At 35.7% G+C, this 20,637-nt stretch overlaps 1 protein-coding gene across 1 annotated transcript; it reads right to left on the bottom strand.

Annotated features, from left to right (window-relative positions):
* Window positions 1-517: 517 nt before the first annotated feature.
* Window positions 518-3,149, bottom strand: LOTGIDRAFT_203563 (hypothetical protein). The gene is made up of 5 exons (XM_009050485.1): window positions 3,029-3,149; window positions 2,225-2,411; window positions 1,874-1,937; window positions 1,439-1,521; window positions 518-1,069 (listed from the first exon to the last, which is right to left on the bottom strand). The coding sequence occupies exons 1-5, from the start codon at window positions 3,107-3,109 to the stop codon at window positions 993-995; spliced, it is 492 nt and encodes a 163-aa protein (XP_009048733.1). The 5' UTR covers window positions 3,110-3,149; the 3' UTR covers window positions 518-992.
* Window positions 3,150-20,637: the final 17,488 nt, after the last annotated feature.

The raw sequence follows: 20,637 nt of genomic DNA, 5'->3' as shown, positions 1-20,637 counted from the left end.
TGCTGGTGGACACACTTGTCCCCAAGGGTATTCAACTTCGTTGAAATCGAGATCTACTGTTATAATTACTGATATTTGTGAATGGAGTGTGCATTGCTGTCGTTTTCTGTCAAAGGGGTGCAACTCGTGACACAACAATTTGTTAATGTTTCGAATAGATTTCGAAACATAAGCTTTCAACATGAGCGTAGCGCACGTGCTCTCTCAGTTGCATTCCGGTGCATGTGATTCGAGAGGACAATTTCTGTCAAAGGGGTGCAACTCTTGAAACGATAAATTGTCAATTCAGCTCGTGACCAGTGAGCTAGACTTTCTGTTCGAATAGATTGTGGAACCTAAGCTTTCCGCGAAGTCACAGCCTAAGTGCTCTATCGATTGCATACCGGTCCATGGGATTTAGTTTCGGCGCTTTCCGGTGCAACTAGTGACATCTTGTCAATGATAATTTCCCTTGGATTATGTCACCATTGGCTTAAAGGGACTGTTTAGATTCGGGTGAAAAAGACAACTGAATATAAACATGGTTCCAATAATTTATTGGCAACTGGATAGTTCACAAATATTTTTCTGTCATTATCGTGATTTATAACAAATTATTATTATTAATGGCTCCTGGTGATTGAATGTACACAAGATTGAGGGACAAAACAAACAACAATAATAGATAGTTTTAAAATGAGAAATACCCTAGTTATGACAAAATTGATTGTAAGATTTCTTTTGGGTAACAAAACCCTGTTCGATTGATAATTTAACACCAAGGTTTGTTATTGACCAATCATAAGAATGGGACACCTAAGTTATCCCAAGTTAAGTTTTTAAAAGTGTGGGGCCAGTTTCACACAAAAATTATTAGGTTGTATGTATGGAATATCTTAATATAAATTTCACATTCACACGACAAATTCTTAACATAAGATTTTTTGATGAAAAGGCCCTGATCAATGATTTTTTTAAACAGTTAAAAAGTCTATAGGAGAAAGGGAGATAATTCAATTGTCCTCCATATCTTCATCATCATCCTGCATAATAACTTCCACCATCTTCTTCTCCAGTACTGGGGTTTTTGCTGAAAAATATAATGATTATTTTGTATTGTTTAAAGCCAATCCTAAGGAACTAAAAATCTATGAATACTACACAAATGAAATGAAATCCTAATTGTATGCATCTTTTTGGCTATGAAGATAGGCAATGCCATGCAGTATGCAGTGAGGGAAAATTTTTGAAAAGACAGCAGCATTTCATTGGCCTATTATTTATTAACTGATTTCTTACTCTTACGGGGATCCTTAACTTGCACAGATTGTAACACATGAGGCATCAGTTTATTGTTTAATCTAAATGGCTAGATGCTTTTGCTACATGTTACCTTCTACATGCTAGAAGATCTTAAGACAATACCATTCACTTTGACAATAAGACAAGTGGTAATTACCTCCCGGAGCCCTGATAAGGTGAATATTTTTATCAACTTCTCTGACATCAGCCTCCTTTCGTAATTTCTTTCCTTCTTTTAATCTGAAATAGAAAACAAACAGTTAGCTTTCATCATGAAATTATCTAGACACCTGATACCACTTTTCATGATAACTTCTCATTTATGATTGATACACTTCCTAATGTGAATAGTTTATTAGCTGCTACCAATGTTTTGCCAGTGTGTTGTTATATTGGATTTCAGAAATAAAGGCACCTAAAGGTGTAATAAGACTGACAAGAATATTGGCTTGTTAGGTCTTGGGATAGATCTAAAAGCTTTTTTCACTGTCAGAGATTCATAGTAAACCATGAAGCTGAATCTAAAATATCACTGTAGAGTTGTATCGTATTGTATAGAGAGATTTTGTAGAACTACTATACTATACATTACCTGTTTATAATATGTTGTCCTTGTCTCTTTAATTTAATCTTATCTATTCTGTCTATAGCTTTAACTGAAATACAACAAAAATATACACATTAATTATCCTTTGAATGAAGCTCTGGGGATGGTTCAAGGAAAACAGAATTAAATTCTGAAGGGCGAAAACAAGGAAATAAAACTGGCAAAAACTTGTGCCCTTTATCATTTAGAGTTCTGTCCAATATAGATACTATATTATATGCCACCATCTACAGACTTGTATCAATGACAGGCAGATGCTTTAAATTTAATGGCACCGTATTAGCTCAATATATGCTGGAATCTGACCCCTCTGATGGCTGCTTAACTCAAACTTACTTGTGTTGTTCCATAATTCACGATTATATTTAATGGGTATATTTCTTTTCTTTTCAAATTCGAATGATGGGTCCACAGCCAAATCTTTTCCAGTAGCCTTCCTATATGCCTTAGTCCATCTTGCTTTTCTTGGATTTTTCCTCTTTTTAAAGGCTTTGTGACATTTACCACGGCAGAACTTAAATATCTGAAAACATCAAAAACATTATTATTCATACATGATGAAAGCTCACACTTGGTCGAACCTCAGCAACAGTGTCTGTGGCATTTAGAAAGGTTCAGAAATTGACTAACAGACGACAAAAAACTCACTAAAGACATATAAATTGTAGTTAGTGTTTCATGTAAAATGTACCAAGAATTGATCTGTCTAAAACCAGTATGGTGTAGCCAATTAGCGACGTATGACAAATGATTGACCTATTATATATTTATCCTAAGATTAACAGGTTTTTAATTAGTTCATGATGAGTCAATCACCAGGATTAAAAAGACTAAAGTGGGAACCACATCATCACAGGCCTACTGAAGTAGTAAGGTTTTTGATCAATTCATGGACTTTTTTACTTTATTCAAATCTTGCCGATTGATCAAGAAATAACCGTAATTAGGCAATGAGATTTGGCATACAATTCTTTTTCATAAACATTAAAGAACTTGAAGAGCCAAATTGGACCAACAATCAACATGCATATTTTGTAAACAAAACCACGTGGTCGATTACAGATGATCGAATTCGTTCGGGACTTAATTTTTGTTAATTCTCACTCTACAAAAGGTCTTTTAAATAGATATTCGACCCACCTTACAGTCGTTTCTAACAAACTGAATCCCGTGGCCTGGGTGGATCGTTGAGGAACAGAAATAACACTTCTCAAGACGCATTTTTGTCTCTTATTTTCTTCAACCTATTTGTCAGTCCACCATGTTTACTAAAAGGACGACTTCCGGTTTGTTGGGCAATACGTGATCTGATTGGTCGTTATTATTAACTGGAGTTATTTCCCTTGCATCGTTAAAAAGGATGCCACAGACTACAGCAATTCTTAAGAATCATACAAAAGGCGATCAAAAAGGGGTTTTGTTCCCTTGACGAGTACCCCATATAAATTGATTTGAATCTTAAATTCACTGAAGCTAAAGAGCATTAAGCTAATTGTTTGAAAATTGACATCTGACCCACCAGCAGAGACACCAATCTTGGCTATTGAGAATGGGTATTATGCGATACAGGCCCGTCAATAAGCTAGGTTAACAGTTTTGAAATTGATTTTTTCAACTTGTCCAGGTTTCACAGACATAATATTTGCCACATAAGGACTATTTTAATACCATTTTCATAGAAATCTATAACCCCGGGTTAGCGTGACAGTAGGCCCTATTGAGTTAAAATTAGATACTTTTGACGAAGTCTCCCTTCCGATAGGCCTACTTCTTCGGACACAAAATCCTCATTGAAGAGCTAGATCGAAAATGGAGGTTAAATTCTTATATGATATATAATATAGATTTTTGACAAATAATCTTACTACAAGAAGTCGTGAAGACCTAGAATTAAAGATAAACCTCTTGAAATGTCTGTCGATCTGAAGGATGGATTATAAAGCTGCCCGAGGTTATATTTTCATTTGCCAGTAATTACCAGTTCCTAGTCGGTCGGATTGTTGAGTTTCTAGAAGAAAGTAAACAACAAAATCAACCTGCTTCTATTAAAAATAATATAGAACATGTTTTAAAGTGACGGTCTTGTGAAATATTATAAAGTTAATCAGACTCGTAGCCAGACGATATATCTCAAGGGGCACTGGTGTAGGGTGCTGTAATAATGAAAATGATCCGTTGTAAGGAGAGCAATCGATTTTTTCAAAAAGGGGGTAGGGGAGGGGGGGGGGGGTACATTGACCCTTGCCCCTTGCCCCTTGCCCCCCCTATAGCTACAAGCTTACATAAAGCTGTCCCACCCTGCAGCCGACGTGGACCCTCCACACTCAATCCCCCCTACCTTCTTAACCGTTCCTCGTTTGATCAAGGTTCCACTTGATGATACCCGGATATAAAGTAAGGATCCACAATCTCAATATTTATTTGTCTGTCTTAAATTTCAATAAATATTTAAATTAATAGGAAGGGCTTTAAAATATCGAATCTAAATTTATTTATGTAAGAAAGATTTTTAAACAATGTAGATCACTCCCAGACAATCTTTCAATCAATCCTTGTGTTTTGGTTTTTGTTGAAAAGTTGAAAAGTTGAACTTGATCAGTGGATGTACAATCAGTGCAGATATTGCACAGTGGATTTTGTCAGTTCAGTTTCCTTGAGCACTGACTGAATCATGCCCTTAAAATAATTTAGCCACACCTCCTGAATATTTTAAACCGAACAAGTAGGTTATAATATTGACTATTTTGTACTTTCTCTAAAGATAAGATAAAAACGATCCATTTTATCCACAAGACGCCTTGTTATGTTGTTATCAATTGTAATCAGTCCCAGGGAACTCAGTATTACATAATATCTCGACTTCTAGGTTAACTGGCCTAGATAAAAGTGAAATTGAGACGTGGCTGATAAGTTTAGCCCTCATTTGGGACATCGTTATTTTTCCAAAGTATTCTTTTTTGTGTGTGACTTTTGACTGGAAATTGTCATTATTGATCCCCTTCTATCACAGTGCCAAATAACAATAAATCTTTCCAAAGTCCAGCTAATGCGATCATCTTGACTGCAATATCCACCTCTCTTGTAGCACTGACTGCAACATTTTTGATTGGATTGTACGTTTGCGAACCAAAGGCAGCCTCGAAAGCTAGTTTTTTGGGCAAAAATGTCATAACTAGTTTAGAAATCTCAGTTATTTTGTTTCTTTTAACAGACCCTGTCACTGTTCCCGAGTATCACTGAACTGCCACTGTACCTAGCTCAAGCTGCTGATTAGTTATGAGACGACATCCATAAACTAGATAATTATACAATATGTTACGATATCTACCAGTATGATTTAATGATTACATTATTTATTATGTTATGTGCGTGTAGATGTTCAATAATGTTTATTATAATGTACATGTTTTATTACCAAATCCGAAACACGACCCTTTATTGAATTGATACGTAACGGATGGGTTCCCGCCAAAACTTGCAGATCTGAACTGACACAACTATGTAAAGCAATGTAAAAACTTCCCATAGGCGTTACTAGACATATATCCTTAGACTTGTAGACGATGTGAGTAGTGCTGTTTTTACGAAAGGGTAACTGATATGGCCAGTCTTTACGACCCTCACACCCCCTGACCCCCCCACGCCCCTCACCTCCTCCTCCTCTTGCCAACCTTCAAAGTATCCCCTTTGAAAATTCTGTGTCCTCAACACAGCCCCTCCCCCCTAATGATCCATAGACACGTCAAGCTGGAAGTGAAAGCAAAGAAAGGTTGTTCGGACTGTAAAATTTTATGTTTTATATTTTAAGTAATATTACTCATGTCGTATTATATAAGGTAATAAATTACTTATAGCACACTGAGAAGTTACACGATATACAGTGACATAATTAACTATTAACTATCTGTACTGAGCGTTGTCAACATGGCCCACCGAGTTTGTGGCAGGGATTCGAGCGAGAGCAGGCCACACCGAGGACTGGAGCACTCGAACCCAGTAGTTAGGATAGATCTCAGGGTCATGGAATTTCTATCTGGGAACAACGGAGGCTTATCCAGCGTCGTTGACCATGATTCGAGTTGAACCCCAGAGTATGTGGAATGGGTTGCTAATTGAAAACTAAAAAAATGGGGTTGGGGATGGGAGAGGGGTCGATCCCGCTGTAACTCAAGGGTCTTGTTAACTGGGATGATGGGGGATCAATGATGGAGTCGGCTGGTTTCCTGCTCTACCCAGGTTTGCTTTACAATGTATTTTTAAGGTTTTCGGCAATCAAAAGGCAAATATTAATACAGGCGTTTGCTAAGTTCTGGCTGCGTGCCTCTTAATGCAATGAGCTACCCGCAAAGAACAGAAAACTGAGACTAGAAACTTCATTTTATTTCAATAATGGGGCCTTCCATTAAGGAGAAAGAAAACACAATTGATTTTAAAGGCAGTACATTACATTCAACACGATTAAGCGGTGACCCGCATGCACCAAATTATATGGTACGTGATTCTATTTAGCTTATAAAAATACTTCGTGCTTATGAATATTCAACGACCTGTTAATATTTTACTTCGTAGTGCCCACACTTACTGCATCGATTACAGCTAAATAGAATTTGTCAAAAAGACCAAATCAGAGAACACTTCTATAACAAATCTTGTCCAAACCTATATATAGTCAATTTGTATCGCCTATTCGCAACTTCAAGACTTGCGCACTACCACCAGAATGCGATAGAATACATGGCTCTTTATAGGGGACGTCGGTCGATTACAGAGTGGATGGTTTAGAGGGATTTTACTGTATGTAAATAAAATGAAGAACAGAATCTCAAACTTACAAGTAGATATCTCCCCGATTTTTGTTTGTGTGCGTTTTTAAAAACACTGATGCAACAGACCTTGCAATAGATTCAGGTCGATCTACAAATACAGATTTTAGTGTACGGTATATAAAACTTTTACAAGTAATACCACCTTTGTTGCAACAGACCTAACAATAATCTAAGGTCGATTTAAAAGTACCCATAGAAGTTTATATTTGATGCAATATGTGACTAGTGAACTAGTAAGATTGATAAACATGTACCCGGATGACAACTGTTTTCTTTTATTATCAAGAGACGACAACATCAATAACTCAATTCAATGCAGTTCTAATTCAGTGCATAGAGGTTATTTGTACTGTTAATAGTAGACGACGAGGACTCGATAAATCGAAACATGCACTCTAATATTTTGTTTATAACATTTAGTAAAAGATAATTGAGATAAAACTATATTTGATTTCAATTAGCTTATAACAATTTTGTGCTGTGGGTTCGATTCCCTATATTAAGAGAAGGAAATATTGATTTGGACTTGTTAATGATTAATTAATTAAGTGAATTTAGAATAAAAAAGAAATATTTCAAATACCAGTGGATGTAGAATCGTTTCTAAATTATAACTAATAACGTCGTTATGTCGATGATATCCGCATGAAAGAACGGTTACTCTAGACGTAAAACAACTCGCAGTATCTTGATATGCGTTTAAAAAAGTTTCAGTGCAATAAATCACTAACATAATTTATGAACAGAACAATCAATCAAACTGAATCAGGGCAATGTTTTTGTGGAAATATGCAATTTCCTGGAAGGATACGCTCTCTTTCAAAATGCATAAAATGCAGAATTTACGCCCTTAAAAAAAAAAAAAAACGTTTTCCACTGACAACCTGAAAGGCTCAAATTTCGAAAACTGTGAACACTATTACTGATTGGCTAAAAATTCCCGTTCCTGACACTCGGGTATGATTGGTCAAAACAATAGTGCATCTATAAGAGTACAAAATCGGTAGTGCCGCCCTCTTATCCAAAGTTGCCCGGTCACAAATAAAACAAGGTGACATTGATATCATTGTAAGTCAAGGTGTATTTAGATCAGTTTTATTGTGTAATAGTTTAACAGAGCAGACCGTGTCAGGTTATCTTTACACAGTATTTACCAGTAGAGATAATGACTATAGATAATAATTAGATACTTCTAACAAAATACATTTATCAAAATCAAATTTTGAATAAAACAGAAATTACCATGATCTTTATAACAGTAACGATCGTCTAAGTTGATATTATAGTAAGTTTAAAAAGACTTGAAACGCTATTCCATCCCTTAAAATCCAACCAAAAATGTCTCCGGCCCCTATATCTCAACAAGACTTACGATAAAAATATTTCATTTTAAATATACTTCACTTGCAAACGATGATCAAAAGATCATATGAAACGAAGTTGTGAAACCCAAACCAAGGACCCCACTTGCAGACGGGTGAGAAGTCATTCTAGCCCACCACGTCAGTAATATCCGTAAGTACATGTAGTTACATGTCCTAACCTTTCATCTGTAGTTACAACAGATTACAGATTTTAATATTTTATCATATCATGATCTTCTTTACTATATCTATCACTCTTATCACTTGACCACTTTATTATAATCACAGGTTATATATAGATGGGAGAGGTGGGGTGTTAGGGGTCGGGGGGTTGGGGGTTGTAGGCCTAATCATATAGAGAAGGGAAGGGAGGTGTTCCTCTTAAGTAACACCAGATTACAGTATCTACTATCGTATCACATATCATAGCCTTGTTTACTGTATATCACTTGACCTCTTTATTGTAATCACAGGTTATATAGATAGGGGGAAGGTGGGGTGTGAGGGGTCGGGGGTGGGGGTTGTAGGCCTAATCATATAGATAAGGAAAGGGCGGTGTTCCTCTTTAGTAACACCAGATTACAGTATCTACTATCGTATCATATCATAGCCTCGTTTACTGTTTACCTCTTTATTATATTCCTGGCTTTATAGGGAGTGGTAGGGCGTAGGGGTGGTTGAGGCCCTAACGGTATAGGAAAGGAGTGCGTAGGGGGTGTCGCTCTATAGTTTCATCATGTTACTTTATGGAATATCATATCATATCATCGTATTGTTTACTGTTTATCACTCTTATCACTTGACCCCTTTATTAACTATTAAGGAAGGGTGGTGGACAAAAACAACAGAAATTTGCAATCTTATTGATAGATTTCACTATATGGCTCAGAAAATTTTGAATTCGATACATTTTGAATTCCCGATCAGGTAATGAAACTGTATTGTTTGTTGGTTTTTTAATTCATAGAAAACGCAATGATTCTTCATAAATTAGGCAAGCCCGGAGAGACAGACGAGGTCTTTGAGTCTGAACTGAAGATGATAACAGATTAGAGGCAAGGTCGTCTACTTTCTAGAAATAATTTTGATCCACTTTATTGAAACTGACTCCCTATTTAGACGGACGCGTGATGTAATTTAGAAACCAATACAGTCAGTTCAGTCCTCGGGGCCATTCTTCTTTTGATAAGTGTTAAAGAACTCTTTCAATGTGAGTTCAATCACACCTTATCGTTTGGTGTAGATTATTGCAGGTTGGTGGAGGTTATAGTCCGAGATTCAGGTCTAAACAGGAAACACATCTCTCGTCATTCCATTTTGGTACTTATTTTATCCCTTCTTCAGAAATATGGACATTTCGTTTCTATTTTTAGGAATAGAAATGAAATGAATGGAGTTTTACGTCCTACATTTCTACACCACGAGGGCTATTTTTAGGAATGGAAAAAAGAAATCTAAGTATTTCTTAGATTTATTGGTACGTTTCATTCTTAAACTTATTTAAAAAGACAAGAACGATAAATTACAAGTGTTCCAATTGATAAAACATATAACATTCACTGCCATTCCATGTACTTTTATTTCGGTCAAGAAAACCGCTGGTGGAGGGTGAAGGGCCCTTGAGAACCCCACAGTTTTATTGAAACCTGTATTAAATTGTAATATGTATGGTATATTATCTCGGCCCAAGTGGTCAATCGTTCAAGTGGACATAGATAAAGAAAAGAAAAATGTGTTGACCAAGCGACGATTAAGATAGCATTATCTGACCGTTATCTAGAATTGTCTGAAAATGAAAGGGTTTGGTATTGAGGTCAAATAACATGTAGGTCAATTCTTGTTCTTGACCCTTGCTTCGTTTTCTAAATTTGATATTAGCATGGCCAGTTCTGACAGCAGACAATTTTATCAACTGACCCTTATTACTTTTTTGTAATAACATTAATATTATGAGCAAATTCTGACCACTCAAAATGTAAAGCATAGATACTTAGCTTAGACCAGTGGCTCCCAACCTTTCCCAGACTTCACACCCCCTGGACCCGGACCTTTCACTCTCCCAAAATTTGTTTCATCCACATTTTCAGCTTGTGATGATGTGAGGTGTTTTCTCAATTCAAAAAAATTCTTCTCCCCCGACACCCTAGTCCCACACTCCCAGGGGGTGAAAACACCACAGGTTGGGAACCGGGAGCTTAGACAAACCCAGCAGCAACAGTGTATGATCTGGCATTGAATACGGAATTGGTGATTATACGATATCAAACAAATCATAGGTTTTTAGGAGTTCGTGACATAAAAAGTGCGATCTTATGTCTGGACAAATACTCTCTCTCAGCCTACAATTTGTGCCAGGTCTGAAAGTTTACCCCGAATCATGTGATTACTCATCTTCACAAACAAAGCTTGAGATTGTGAAGATGATGTTTACCGTGTAGTACGATGTTTCTCTAAACGGATCCTGATATGATAAATATGTCATTCAGAAGAAACCATACGATGTCCATTGTTTACTACTGTCAATATATTTACAGTTGCTGATTGAAATATATGGTATACTTAAAACGACATATCTAATTCTCTGGAAAACGTCTGAATGTCATTCAGGACGGTCTGTGCTAGCGATACACAACACAGGGGTCAATGATGGACACAATTTTGTCTTAATGTGCAGAAACAGCTACGATGTCACTCGTCAGTCAAGGCAATTGGTGGTATTGGAGTAAATCGGGGTCACAAAACTTGACAATTTACCGCTAGTTTTAACACAATAGGGACCTACTCTATATTCGACAATAACGCAACCAACGATTTCAGACAGCACAATACGAATCCAAAACTCCTGCCGTGTGTGCATCGATTTATTTGCAAGGTTGTTGTATAATTTATTGCATGTAGCTACTGCTCTAGACTTTCGCCATTAACATGTAGGGGAATGTGCACCAAGCAAGCAGATTGTACTTGCTACTGGGCTGGTTTCGGTGGTATGAATTGCTGTTAGAAACTGAGAGCTGGCGGCCCAGAATTAGGATCTTCTGATTTTCTAACCCGACTTTCCGTTGTCTGTGCTGCAAATCCCTTGACAGTTGAAATTCGTAAATGATAGGGCTAATTACGCTGCCCTATATTCTGTATGACGTTGTCCGCTTAAAATACGAGGCACCAGAGAAGACATCCAAATCAGCTGATGTTAGTTGGTTTTACTCACTGATATAACACTGGATAGGTGGTAACAAATTATTATGGTATTATCTTCGTAGTTTCTGTCTCAACCTTTTGCAGATCTAAAATATCTCGTAGCGTATTGAATTTATTTCAACCCAGTTCAGAATAAAACAGTTGTTGAACTTTTAACCTGTAAAAAAGGCTTCTCTGGTCTTGATGATGTGAGATTGCTCGATATTAAATAGAAACCATGTAATAAACGGTGGGAGGCACTCGAGAACAATATCACTTTCTTTCTCGGTCAATCAGAAGGTGTAGTTTCTCACAGCTATTGAGCCGAGGAAACCAATTTACAAGTATTTGAATGAATGAAATGGGGATCTAACTTTAACACCATTGAACTGATGGCGACGAGAACATTGTACATTCCGGAAGGGTTGGCGTTATCCACTTTTACAGAAAGAAATTGGCATCTATGTTTTAAGAAGGTTGCAAGGATTTAAAGTCCTGTGACTTTTTATTTCATTAATCAAGTCAAGCCAAAAACACACGGTACGAATCTTCCCAGAAAGATAATAACCAAGATATTTGAGTAGACTCTGGTAGGCATGAAAAAACAATAACATATTGGCCCAGAAATCAGCTCAGAATCAGCTCTCGACTAAGCCCCATTGGTAGTGGAACAGCTCAGTCTATCCCGATCAGATAACTCCTTCCAATGACCACTATATTGACCATCGAGTGCCAAAAAGACGGACAAATCCCGCTAGACTAAATAGTTTCTGTGATACTTTGAATTAACATCACCAATTCTAGCTTCACTTCTTATTTCCGGTTAAGGTTGCCAGTGCGGTTTGGTTGTTTGGATTTAAAACCAACCCTTTCCTGTTTACACATCTTTTGCAAATGTTAAAGATCAATGGTACAGATCTGAAAATGTTTTGCCTCAATTAACACTGTAAAAAATATGTATTAATTTTAAGCGATTGCAAAGTGAGAGTTTCTAGAAGGGTCAATTACAAACAATTGTACACAACGACCTAAATATACAGCATGACAATCAAATGTACCTTTCGTTACCACCTACAATTCTACAGCTAAAAATGCCTCTGTGTTTGTCAAACGTTTTTAATACCATATACTATACTAAACGTTTGGTGACTGCTTACAAAAGGCATAAAAATCTGAGTAATGTTCTTGTCCAAGGTATATTAGACCCCCTTTCATTAACTCCCTGAAACAATTCCTTTGCATTTTTGAATTATTTTGAATTATCATCTTGTAAATCTCTTCAGAAGTGGGTAATTTCCTATCAAATTTATGTATTCCAATGTTGAAATCCAGGGTCCCTACTTGTGACCTAGGCCAGTGCTTCTATAAGAGAGTATAAAACCTTATACCAGATGACACCAAATGGTATTGGAAAAGCGCAGTTCCTGGAATGGTCTCCACTATTTTCCTCATTACGCAATCCATGATACACTGACCGACAATGCTTTCAGTGGGATGTTGTAATCATGCCTCAATTAACACTGTTAAAGTTTTTTGTATTGTTTCAACCGGATAGAAACAAGAGGAGGTGAAATACAACAGTTCCTTGAAAGATGTACCGCGCTTCCATCACGTAATCCGTTCTAAAATGTTCACAGGATGTTATGATGATGCTTCAATTAACACTGTTAATTTGTATTGACCGGATAATGACCCAATGATGGTCGAATAGCACAATTCCTTGAAAGGGCTGCCACTATTTTCGCCATCACGTATTCTCTTTCAACTATCAATGATTCATTGACTCACAATGTTTCCAGAACGAATGATGTTATTATGATGCTTCAATTAAAAATGTGTATTGTTTTGATCGAATAGCATCAAATGATGGCCGAATAGCACCGTTTCTTGAATGGTTTGTCACAAAATTGCCTGTCACCTTCCACTAAAAGATATCATGACCCACAATGTTTCCAGATCAGTTGATATATGAATGATGCACCAACACCAACACTGGCTTTGCTTTGGCCATCCCACTTTTAATTTTTTTTATCAATTTACACAATGAAACCATAGTCTGTGGCCCCCTGGAAAATGTTGTGGCCCCTGCTCGGTCCCCTCAACTAATTTTTCCTAGAAACGCCACTGCCTGTGGTCCCCCAGGATTATTTTGTGGCCTCTTCTAGACTCCCTCACCTTATATGTTTCCTAGAAGGGCCACTGAGCATATTAGGTTTTTGTCTACAGTGGAAGAAGATTCGAACCCACTGCGCTAGAGATTATTTTAGAATGAAATGAATGAAATAAACATCTGACCAGTGTTTGACCATTGCCTCAGATGTTGACCAATCACTCTCGTGATTATTATTTTAGCCAGTGGCAAGGTAACATACCGTCTTTACTTGTTTATAGAAAAATACGCAGATTAAATTAGTATGGTGAGATACCTTTGGCGTGACGTTAAATAATAAGCTTATAGACCCAATGAGAAATTTATCATTAAAAATCCAGGGTAAAAAAGGCTTGCAATGTGAAGTTACAGAAAAACCCACATTGTGGTAAGATAATTTGAAAATAAATTATGATGAATGAAAAAAAAAACCAATATCTGGTATGGTGATAGTTGTGGGTCTTCATACAAGTGCTAGCAATTTTAAAGAATTATCGCAGACCGAGAGACAACTTACATTTCATAGGCCATATATTTTTCCCTACATATTTGTTTTTCTTTTTTTTTTTATCTAGTATAAAAATTTTCATATATGCCATGTTGACCATATATGATATGGGGAAACACGCCGAAACGTTGCACACAACGTGATTGTGATTTTTGTTCCATAAAGCTGTGTCTATATATCATATTATTTTGTTTTAAAATGACTCCCACATAGCCTCTGTATACTAATATACTAAACTGATGCTATTTTCGACTATTGTTAAACGTTGAACGTTACTCCAAACTGCGGTATAACCATCAAACTTAATGAATAAATCATCATAAGATTTTTTATAAACATTCAAGTCCTGTAAGTTGTTGAATAAAAGATGAAGATGCGGACGTGATAGTAGATTATTATAACCCTAGATCTCGGTCGTGACCACGATCAAACCCGGATCTTCAAAGAGACATTACCGGTATCGCCGAGCTTTTTTTTTTTTTATAAAATCTGGATAATATATAATAAAAGATTAGAACACAATTTTATTTTATATTATTTCATATCTCATTTTGTTACATCCTGCTTTGTACAGTTTTCAGAGCATATCCTGATCCGTCTTCACGTGTCAAGCTATTGCAACTGTGTCAAATACCTTGACTTCCACCATTTTTTTTGCAAATGTAGTGATTTGATTGGATTTTACTCTAACGAATACCGCCGATCAGAGACCTCTGTTAACATTAAACATAATGCTTTAAAGTCGTATTTAGGAGGGCTCTGATTGGCTGGATTCACTGGCGTACAATCCAATCAAATGGCTGCATTCCGTGATAAAAGAAAGGAGATTAATGAAGGCAAGGTATTTGAAGCAGTTCGTAATGGCCTGACATAATGAAGATGATCTTGATCTCTTTTTCTTAAAAAAATAATGATGGTCAATCCTTCAGTACTCAAGAGACATATTACAATTAATATTATATAGTAACAGGACGACAACTTCACCGAATGTGACTGCGTTTCTTTCAAGAGGCCGAAGATTCTTTTTTTCTCAGTAAAGGTGGCCTTTTGGGATTGACACTCCATGGTACAAATGAACTTTCTGATTCTGCATAAAAGTACAAAAACAATAAGGAAAGAAGGATGATTTAGGTCATACGGTGCAGTTTTAGACAAATATTTAAACAATTAACATACTGCAAAAACTGACAGTAAACAACCTTATTACACCCCGTTAACTATCAATAATAAAGATGAACAAACAACCAAACCTATTGATATTTCATTGTAAACGTGTTAATGCAAATTGCCAATCAGTTATCATACTTATCATACATCTACTAAAAAACAAAAAGTTTTATAAAACATTTCAGGCAAAAAATTATCATACCATAAAAACTGACAGTAATCATTGTCTTTACATTCCGTTAACTATAACAATTACATTACAAATACGTTTATCTAAAGATGCGCTAACAACCAAACCTGTTGATAATTCACTGTAAACGTGTTAATGCAAATTGCCAATCAGTTATCATACTTATCATACAGTTTATCAAAAAAAACAACCGATTAACACAACACACAATTACAGAGAGTAACTTGTCAGCATCAAGATAGCACGAATTATTTCATTTCCGATATTGCACACTGCATTGTCTTTTTTCTTAAACAACTTTTATGCGTAAACAAAAAACACACTGTTTGTTTGAAAATGAAATGAAATGAATGGAGTTTTACATACTACTCTTCTCCACCGTAATTTGGATTCAAAGACAGATTGCTTTTTGAGATAATTGGACTATAATTACTAATGTCAGTTAAATAATTGACTCTGAAGCGAATTAATTAATAAGAAATCCGGAAAAGACCAAGCCCATCTGGCTATGGTATATATATTTTTTTTGCCTTGTAGATTATTGAAATATCTTGTAAACAAAACAATATCACAAGGCTAAAATTTATATTAACATAATATAATATAGACACCGATGGAAATTCACACGTCAAAATAAACAATAGTTGTTTGTTTACTGCATATACTTATTGCGAGTAATTGGTATAAGACGATGGAGAGGAAATGGAGAGAGAGGGGGAAAACAATGGTAAAAACAGTATTTGTTTGTTTTCTGCACATTTTATTGAAAATAATAGAAATAAAGTAAGGGTAGAGTAGTCTGGTGGTGGAGACTGGGGTAACAATAGACAATAAACAATCACAATAAATCATTGATAGTATATTGTAATGCCTGTCAAATGCACAATGCATGTTTGTTTTTGTTGCATTTATTAAAATTAATAACATCACAAAATGCACGTCAGAGTGAAAGGGACTCAATGGGAGTTTTTAATTTAGAAAGAAGAGATGTTAATAAGGCTTTGTCAAGGTGAAGATGTATGAAAGCAGGTGAAATTTTCAAATCATATGTCTCTTTCTTTTTGTTATCAATAATTGTATTGACAATAATTCCTATTTGATTTCTGTCATTTTCTCTTTTTACCCTGAAACCCCCGAGGGATCCGGGCCCAATTCAGTAATACGAACTGAGAAAACATCCTCTTATGAATAATGCAAATTATTACTGTGTTTACTTTGTGCTCCAAATGACATCTTTATGACTATTAATGTTATTCCAATTATGCTAATGATATGCAAGGTTTGTTTAAGGGGCGTGGACGAAGTCGACAGATTTTTATATCCGAGTAATTATAGTATGTCAATATGGTGAGAGCAAAACAATAAATTTATTTTTAGACATCTTAATATTGTTATTTTCGTGAGCTCTGTAAAAAAAATATACCAAATAAACAATAATAACTGTGTGGACTCCACGGAAGTGATGTCGAGTTGACTAACCAAGATGCAGAGTCGCCAGAGTGGCATCGGGGATTGAACAAGTTAGCATGTCATGCCTCGTTAGCCAACATCGCCACAATGGATTTTAGCATATTTTCGGAAATTTTATACATATTTTAAATGCCTTTGTAAGAAGTTAAAATGTGTCTTTAGCTAGGCAGGACATGCTAACTTCCGCGGAATGCGACTCGGTTTGTCAAATTTTTTGTGTACAAATTTTGCGTTGTTTCTATTCATAATGAGGCAAAACCAGATTTACGTAATATTATGCATATTGACTAGTCATCAAGAAAAGTTGAAAACATTCTCGAAATTATCAAAACATATGACCATTGGGGCCACAGTGGAAGAAATATTCTTAGAATTGGCTGTAGAGAGTAAGTGTAATGTCAGCGAATCGAACACACCATCATAATACAGCTGGTTCGTTTATTATTCCGACATGTGGTTCGAGTAGCCTCAAAGTCAATAAAAAACATGTTGAATGTACATCGCATTTCACCAGTTGGTGTAAGCAGGTCTATACACTCGGTATGGTATTCGATGGGGTTCAGACCTCGGCCTCGAATGGTTTGAATCCATTTTGAGTTTCTGTATGGAACGCTGCATTATTGATATAAATTTCTGGCCCTTGCAAACGTGTGGGGATATTGTTCGGAATGAGTCTCTCGGACTATTTCGTTTACTCGCCTCTTACACAAAAATTTACATAGATTATTTCCCCTGATGATGACGACAGAAGGTAACAACTGGGCTCCATGACGGTCGACAGTAATGGTATAAATATGTAATTGTATCCATCAACATCGTCTGTATTTTACAACATCGTAATAAAATAGTTATAGGAAAACATCCACCACTTTGTTCTGTTCTACCATCGAGAACAGATATGATTCTACTAGAACGTGGTAAACGTGGACGTATGTGTAAATTTTTTTCCTAATATTTTTATACCCTTTCGTAGAACTATGATTGAATTGCAGTTTTTGTCTCTCGAGGCAGGGCATGCTCTCTTCTGTCGGAAAACAACTAGGCGAATGGATGTGTCAACTCAGAAACCTCGAATTGACGTATATTTGATTAAGATCTAACATAAAGTTTTAATGGTACATCATTCAGTATCCCAACAAATAGTATATATGCCAAGCTTACATAATTGTAGAAATAACAAACTTTATAGAGAAAAAAAGAGCTTTTAAATCTGTTTAGTGGTATACTTCATTTAAACCCAGAATCTAGGCTATAATGCCCTCCTGTAGAGAACGAGTTCATACTTCATTTCAGGATGATTATCAACTATTAGATAAATTGGTATAAAATAATGTAAGCAGGGCTGGTCTGTGAATGTTCGACTGACCGCTAACTGACCCCAACTTCTGTTTTTTATGTTCTAGTTTTGACCTGGGGCGATTCTAATGCAAGTTTTATATTACTATCTTCATTCTTCAATGCACGTAAGGTGAGATGATGATACAAGTGTCAAGGCGTTGCAAGTTATTTTTAGTCAGATATTGAACGGAGTTTTACGTTAAGTTCTTAATTGAGCTCTTAAAATTGAATTTTACTTATCACTATCTTCATGATTTTATGCAATAAAAATGATTCACGTGCAATTGGTCTACATTCTAGTGGTAATATCCATGATGAAAAGCTGCTTGTCTATATAATTGGAACTCCATTGAACAAAACAGACAAAACCATAAAAATATTATATTGATAATGGCAAACACCGAGGGTGCCATCTTGAAATGTTGCCTTCCATATTACTTTCAGAATTATTCAAGGAAAATTTTCAAAGTTTATGGTCAAATTGTTTTTTTGCAGCAACACAAACAGTTGAAAGAACATCCCATAGACAAAATCAAAGAAGAGCGGTAACATGCACTTTTCAAAATCCCTGTGCATTCAATTAACATCGTTAATCGTTATTTTATGGATCGATCCCAATTTACAACTAAATATTTTTGTACTACACCGTCCTGCAGTATTAGGTATAAGTAAAATGCATGACCTTTCCTCTGTGGAGTTGACCAGTGTATAATATTACAGTCTGTTATTAACTGAGGTTTGACGAGCACTGGGCGGTGTGTGGGTAAAACACATGCCGGCAATTACCCTGTCATGCATATATAGCATGGGAAATAAAGATATATGGTTAAAAGAACTATGAGCCCGTGCCTTGGGGGTGAGGCGTCATTATTCCGCCCCCTAAAAACACACCTTGATACATGCTAATTTATCTTTCCGGTGCATCTGGGACCTGAAAATTGGCTGTTAAGTTCTCACAATATATGTCAGGTCAATGGGTTGATTTGTGGATAAATTATTATCACTTATCATCCTCTGTAAAAGTCTCGCCATTGTTTTTGTCGTTGAACTGATTTTTTAGCTTGTAGAGGCCCTACAGTAGTTATGTGGATTTTAAAGAATCCAGGAGCTAACTTTCTCGAAAACTTAACTTTTAGTGTTGCAGTCATCTGATTGGTCAATGATTAAATCTACTTTAGATTTAGTTTTATCAAGCCTGCAGATTACTGTAGTTATCAAAATTTCAATGCTCTAGTTAAGTTTTCGAGTATAAGGCCCCGGAGTTGTCGAACCTGTTATTGTTTCTACACCAGTAATACCTTTATTATTATTATTAAATTCTATAGGATTTAAATCAATATGAAATTCTGTCATTAATGAACTGTACATTCTAACCACACCTTAACATAAGCTTTACTCAAATCACCAAACACATATAACTATCCCCATGCGTTTATTGACTTTTATGACTAAGTAGATTGCTAACGTTCCTCTCTGTCCAACATAGAACGGAACAGAATTTCCAGGCAGACCCTTTCCAGCGTTAGAGGAAAAATAAGTTGACTCAAATGAAATGGAGTTTTACGTCCTACTTTTCTGATTCTGATTTGGATAATCACAATGATGATTCAATGACAGAAATTTGCCAAGGCAGATGCATTAACATATTCTTTACTTCTTTATGTCCACTGTTAGAAGATCGTTAACGTGCACTGTCTGAAGTAGAAGGAGACCTGGAAAACACAAACGATGAAGTATAGAAGCACAACAAGACTTGATTATCTTTGTTATTAAGAATTAAAAGAAAGTAATTAGCGATACGAAAACATGTTTCTATTTTGAAATTCATTTAAGAAATTTGTAGTCTGCCTGAGGCTATGTAATGTATTTATTATTTAGAAACCAAGTGAGATTTTTTTTGTAATTAGCCATATTCTGGTAAACAACAAATGAGATTGAACTTTGAATGTTTAGCAATTTTGTATATTTATTTGTTTATTTGTTGTTTTGTTTGTTGCAGTTTTTGTTTATAAAAACGATAAATTATATTTTTACTATCTACTCTTTTTTTCTAAATTGACTAAAGCTCATATCATGCTGCTGACGCTTGTTTCTGATACACAATCATTTTCGGGAAGACTAGATTGGGAAATACATGTAGGCGAACTTTCTAATATAGGACTTAAGTCTCTTAGCAAAGAACACCTACATTTACTCATCTTTCCTTATAAAGATGGGTTTCCTTATTTTTCAGTGTCAAATTAAGCAAACTTTTTGATTAATTGATGTTTCTAATGAATTATCATGTATTCTCAATCATATCATTATGTTCTTATTGCATATAATCAAGAGCTTTAACCAATCATAAATGTCCATTTATGTACTGTTTGACCTTTCTTCATCGGTCACTCATTGGAATTCTGTTAATACCCTTGTAATTTAGCCTTTTAAGTATACGCATTTTCATTTTCATAAATGATAGTGAGGAATCCCATCTTTAAGCTCACGTGGTTAACAATGAATTGCAATGGAGTATTACGTCCTACTGTCTGCACCAAGCCGAGATTGTGGTATTAATTAA

The sequence above is a fragment of the Lottia gigantea genome, assembly GCF_000327385.1.
Source record: "Lottia gigantea unplaced genomic scaffold LOTGIsca_15, whole genome shotgun sequence".
In the NCBI taxonomy this organism is placed as follows: domain Eukaryota; kingdom Metazoa; phylum Mollusca; class Gastropoda; family Lottiidae; genus Lottia; species Lottia gigantea.
Note: the sequence above shows the minus strand (reverse complement) of the source record. Positions and strands in the feature narration are given on the sequence as shown.

Bases quoted from the DNA above. Each gene is read 5' to 3' on its own strand.
- LOTGIDRAFT_203563 (XM_009050485.1), bottom strand. From the start codon at position 3,109: ATGCGTCTTGAGAAGTGTTATTTCTGTTCCTCAACGATCCACCCAGGC. The intron at 2,412-3,028 runs GTGGGTCGAATA...TGATGTTTTCAG, and splicing joins TTGTTAGAAACGACTGTAAG to ATATTTAAGTTCTGCCGTGG. The intron at 1,522-1,873 runs GTAATGTATAGT...TTTCTATTTCAG, and splicing joins GGACAACATATTATAAACAG to ATTAAAAGAAGGAAAGAAAT.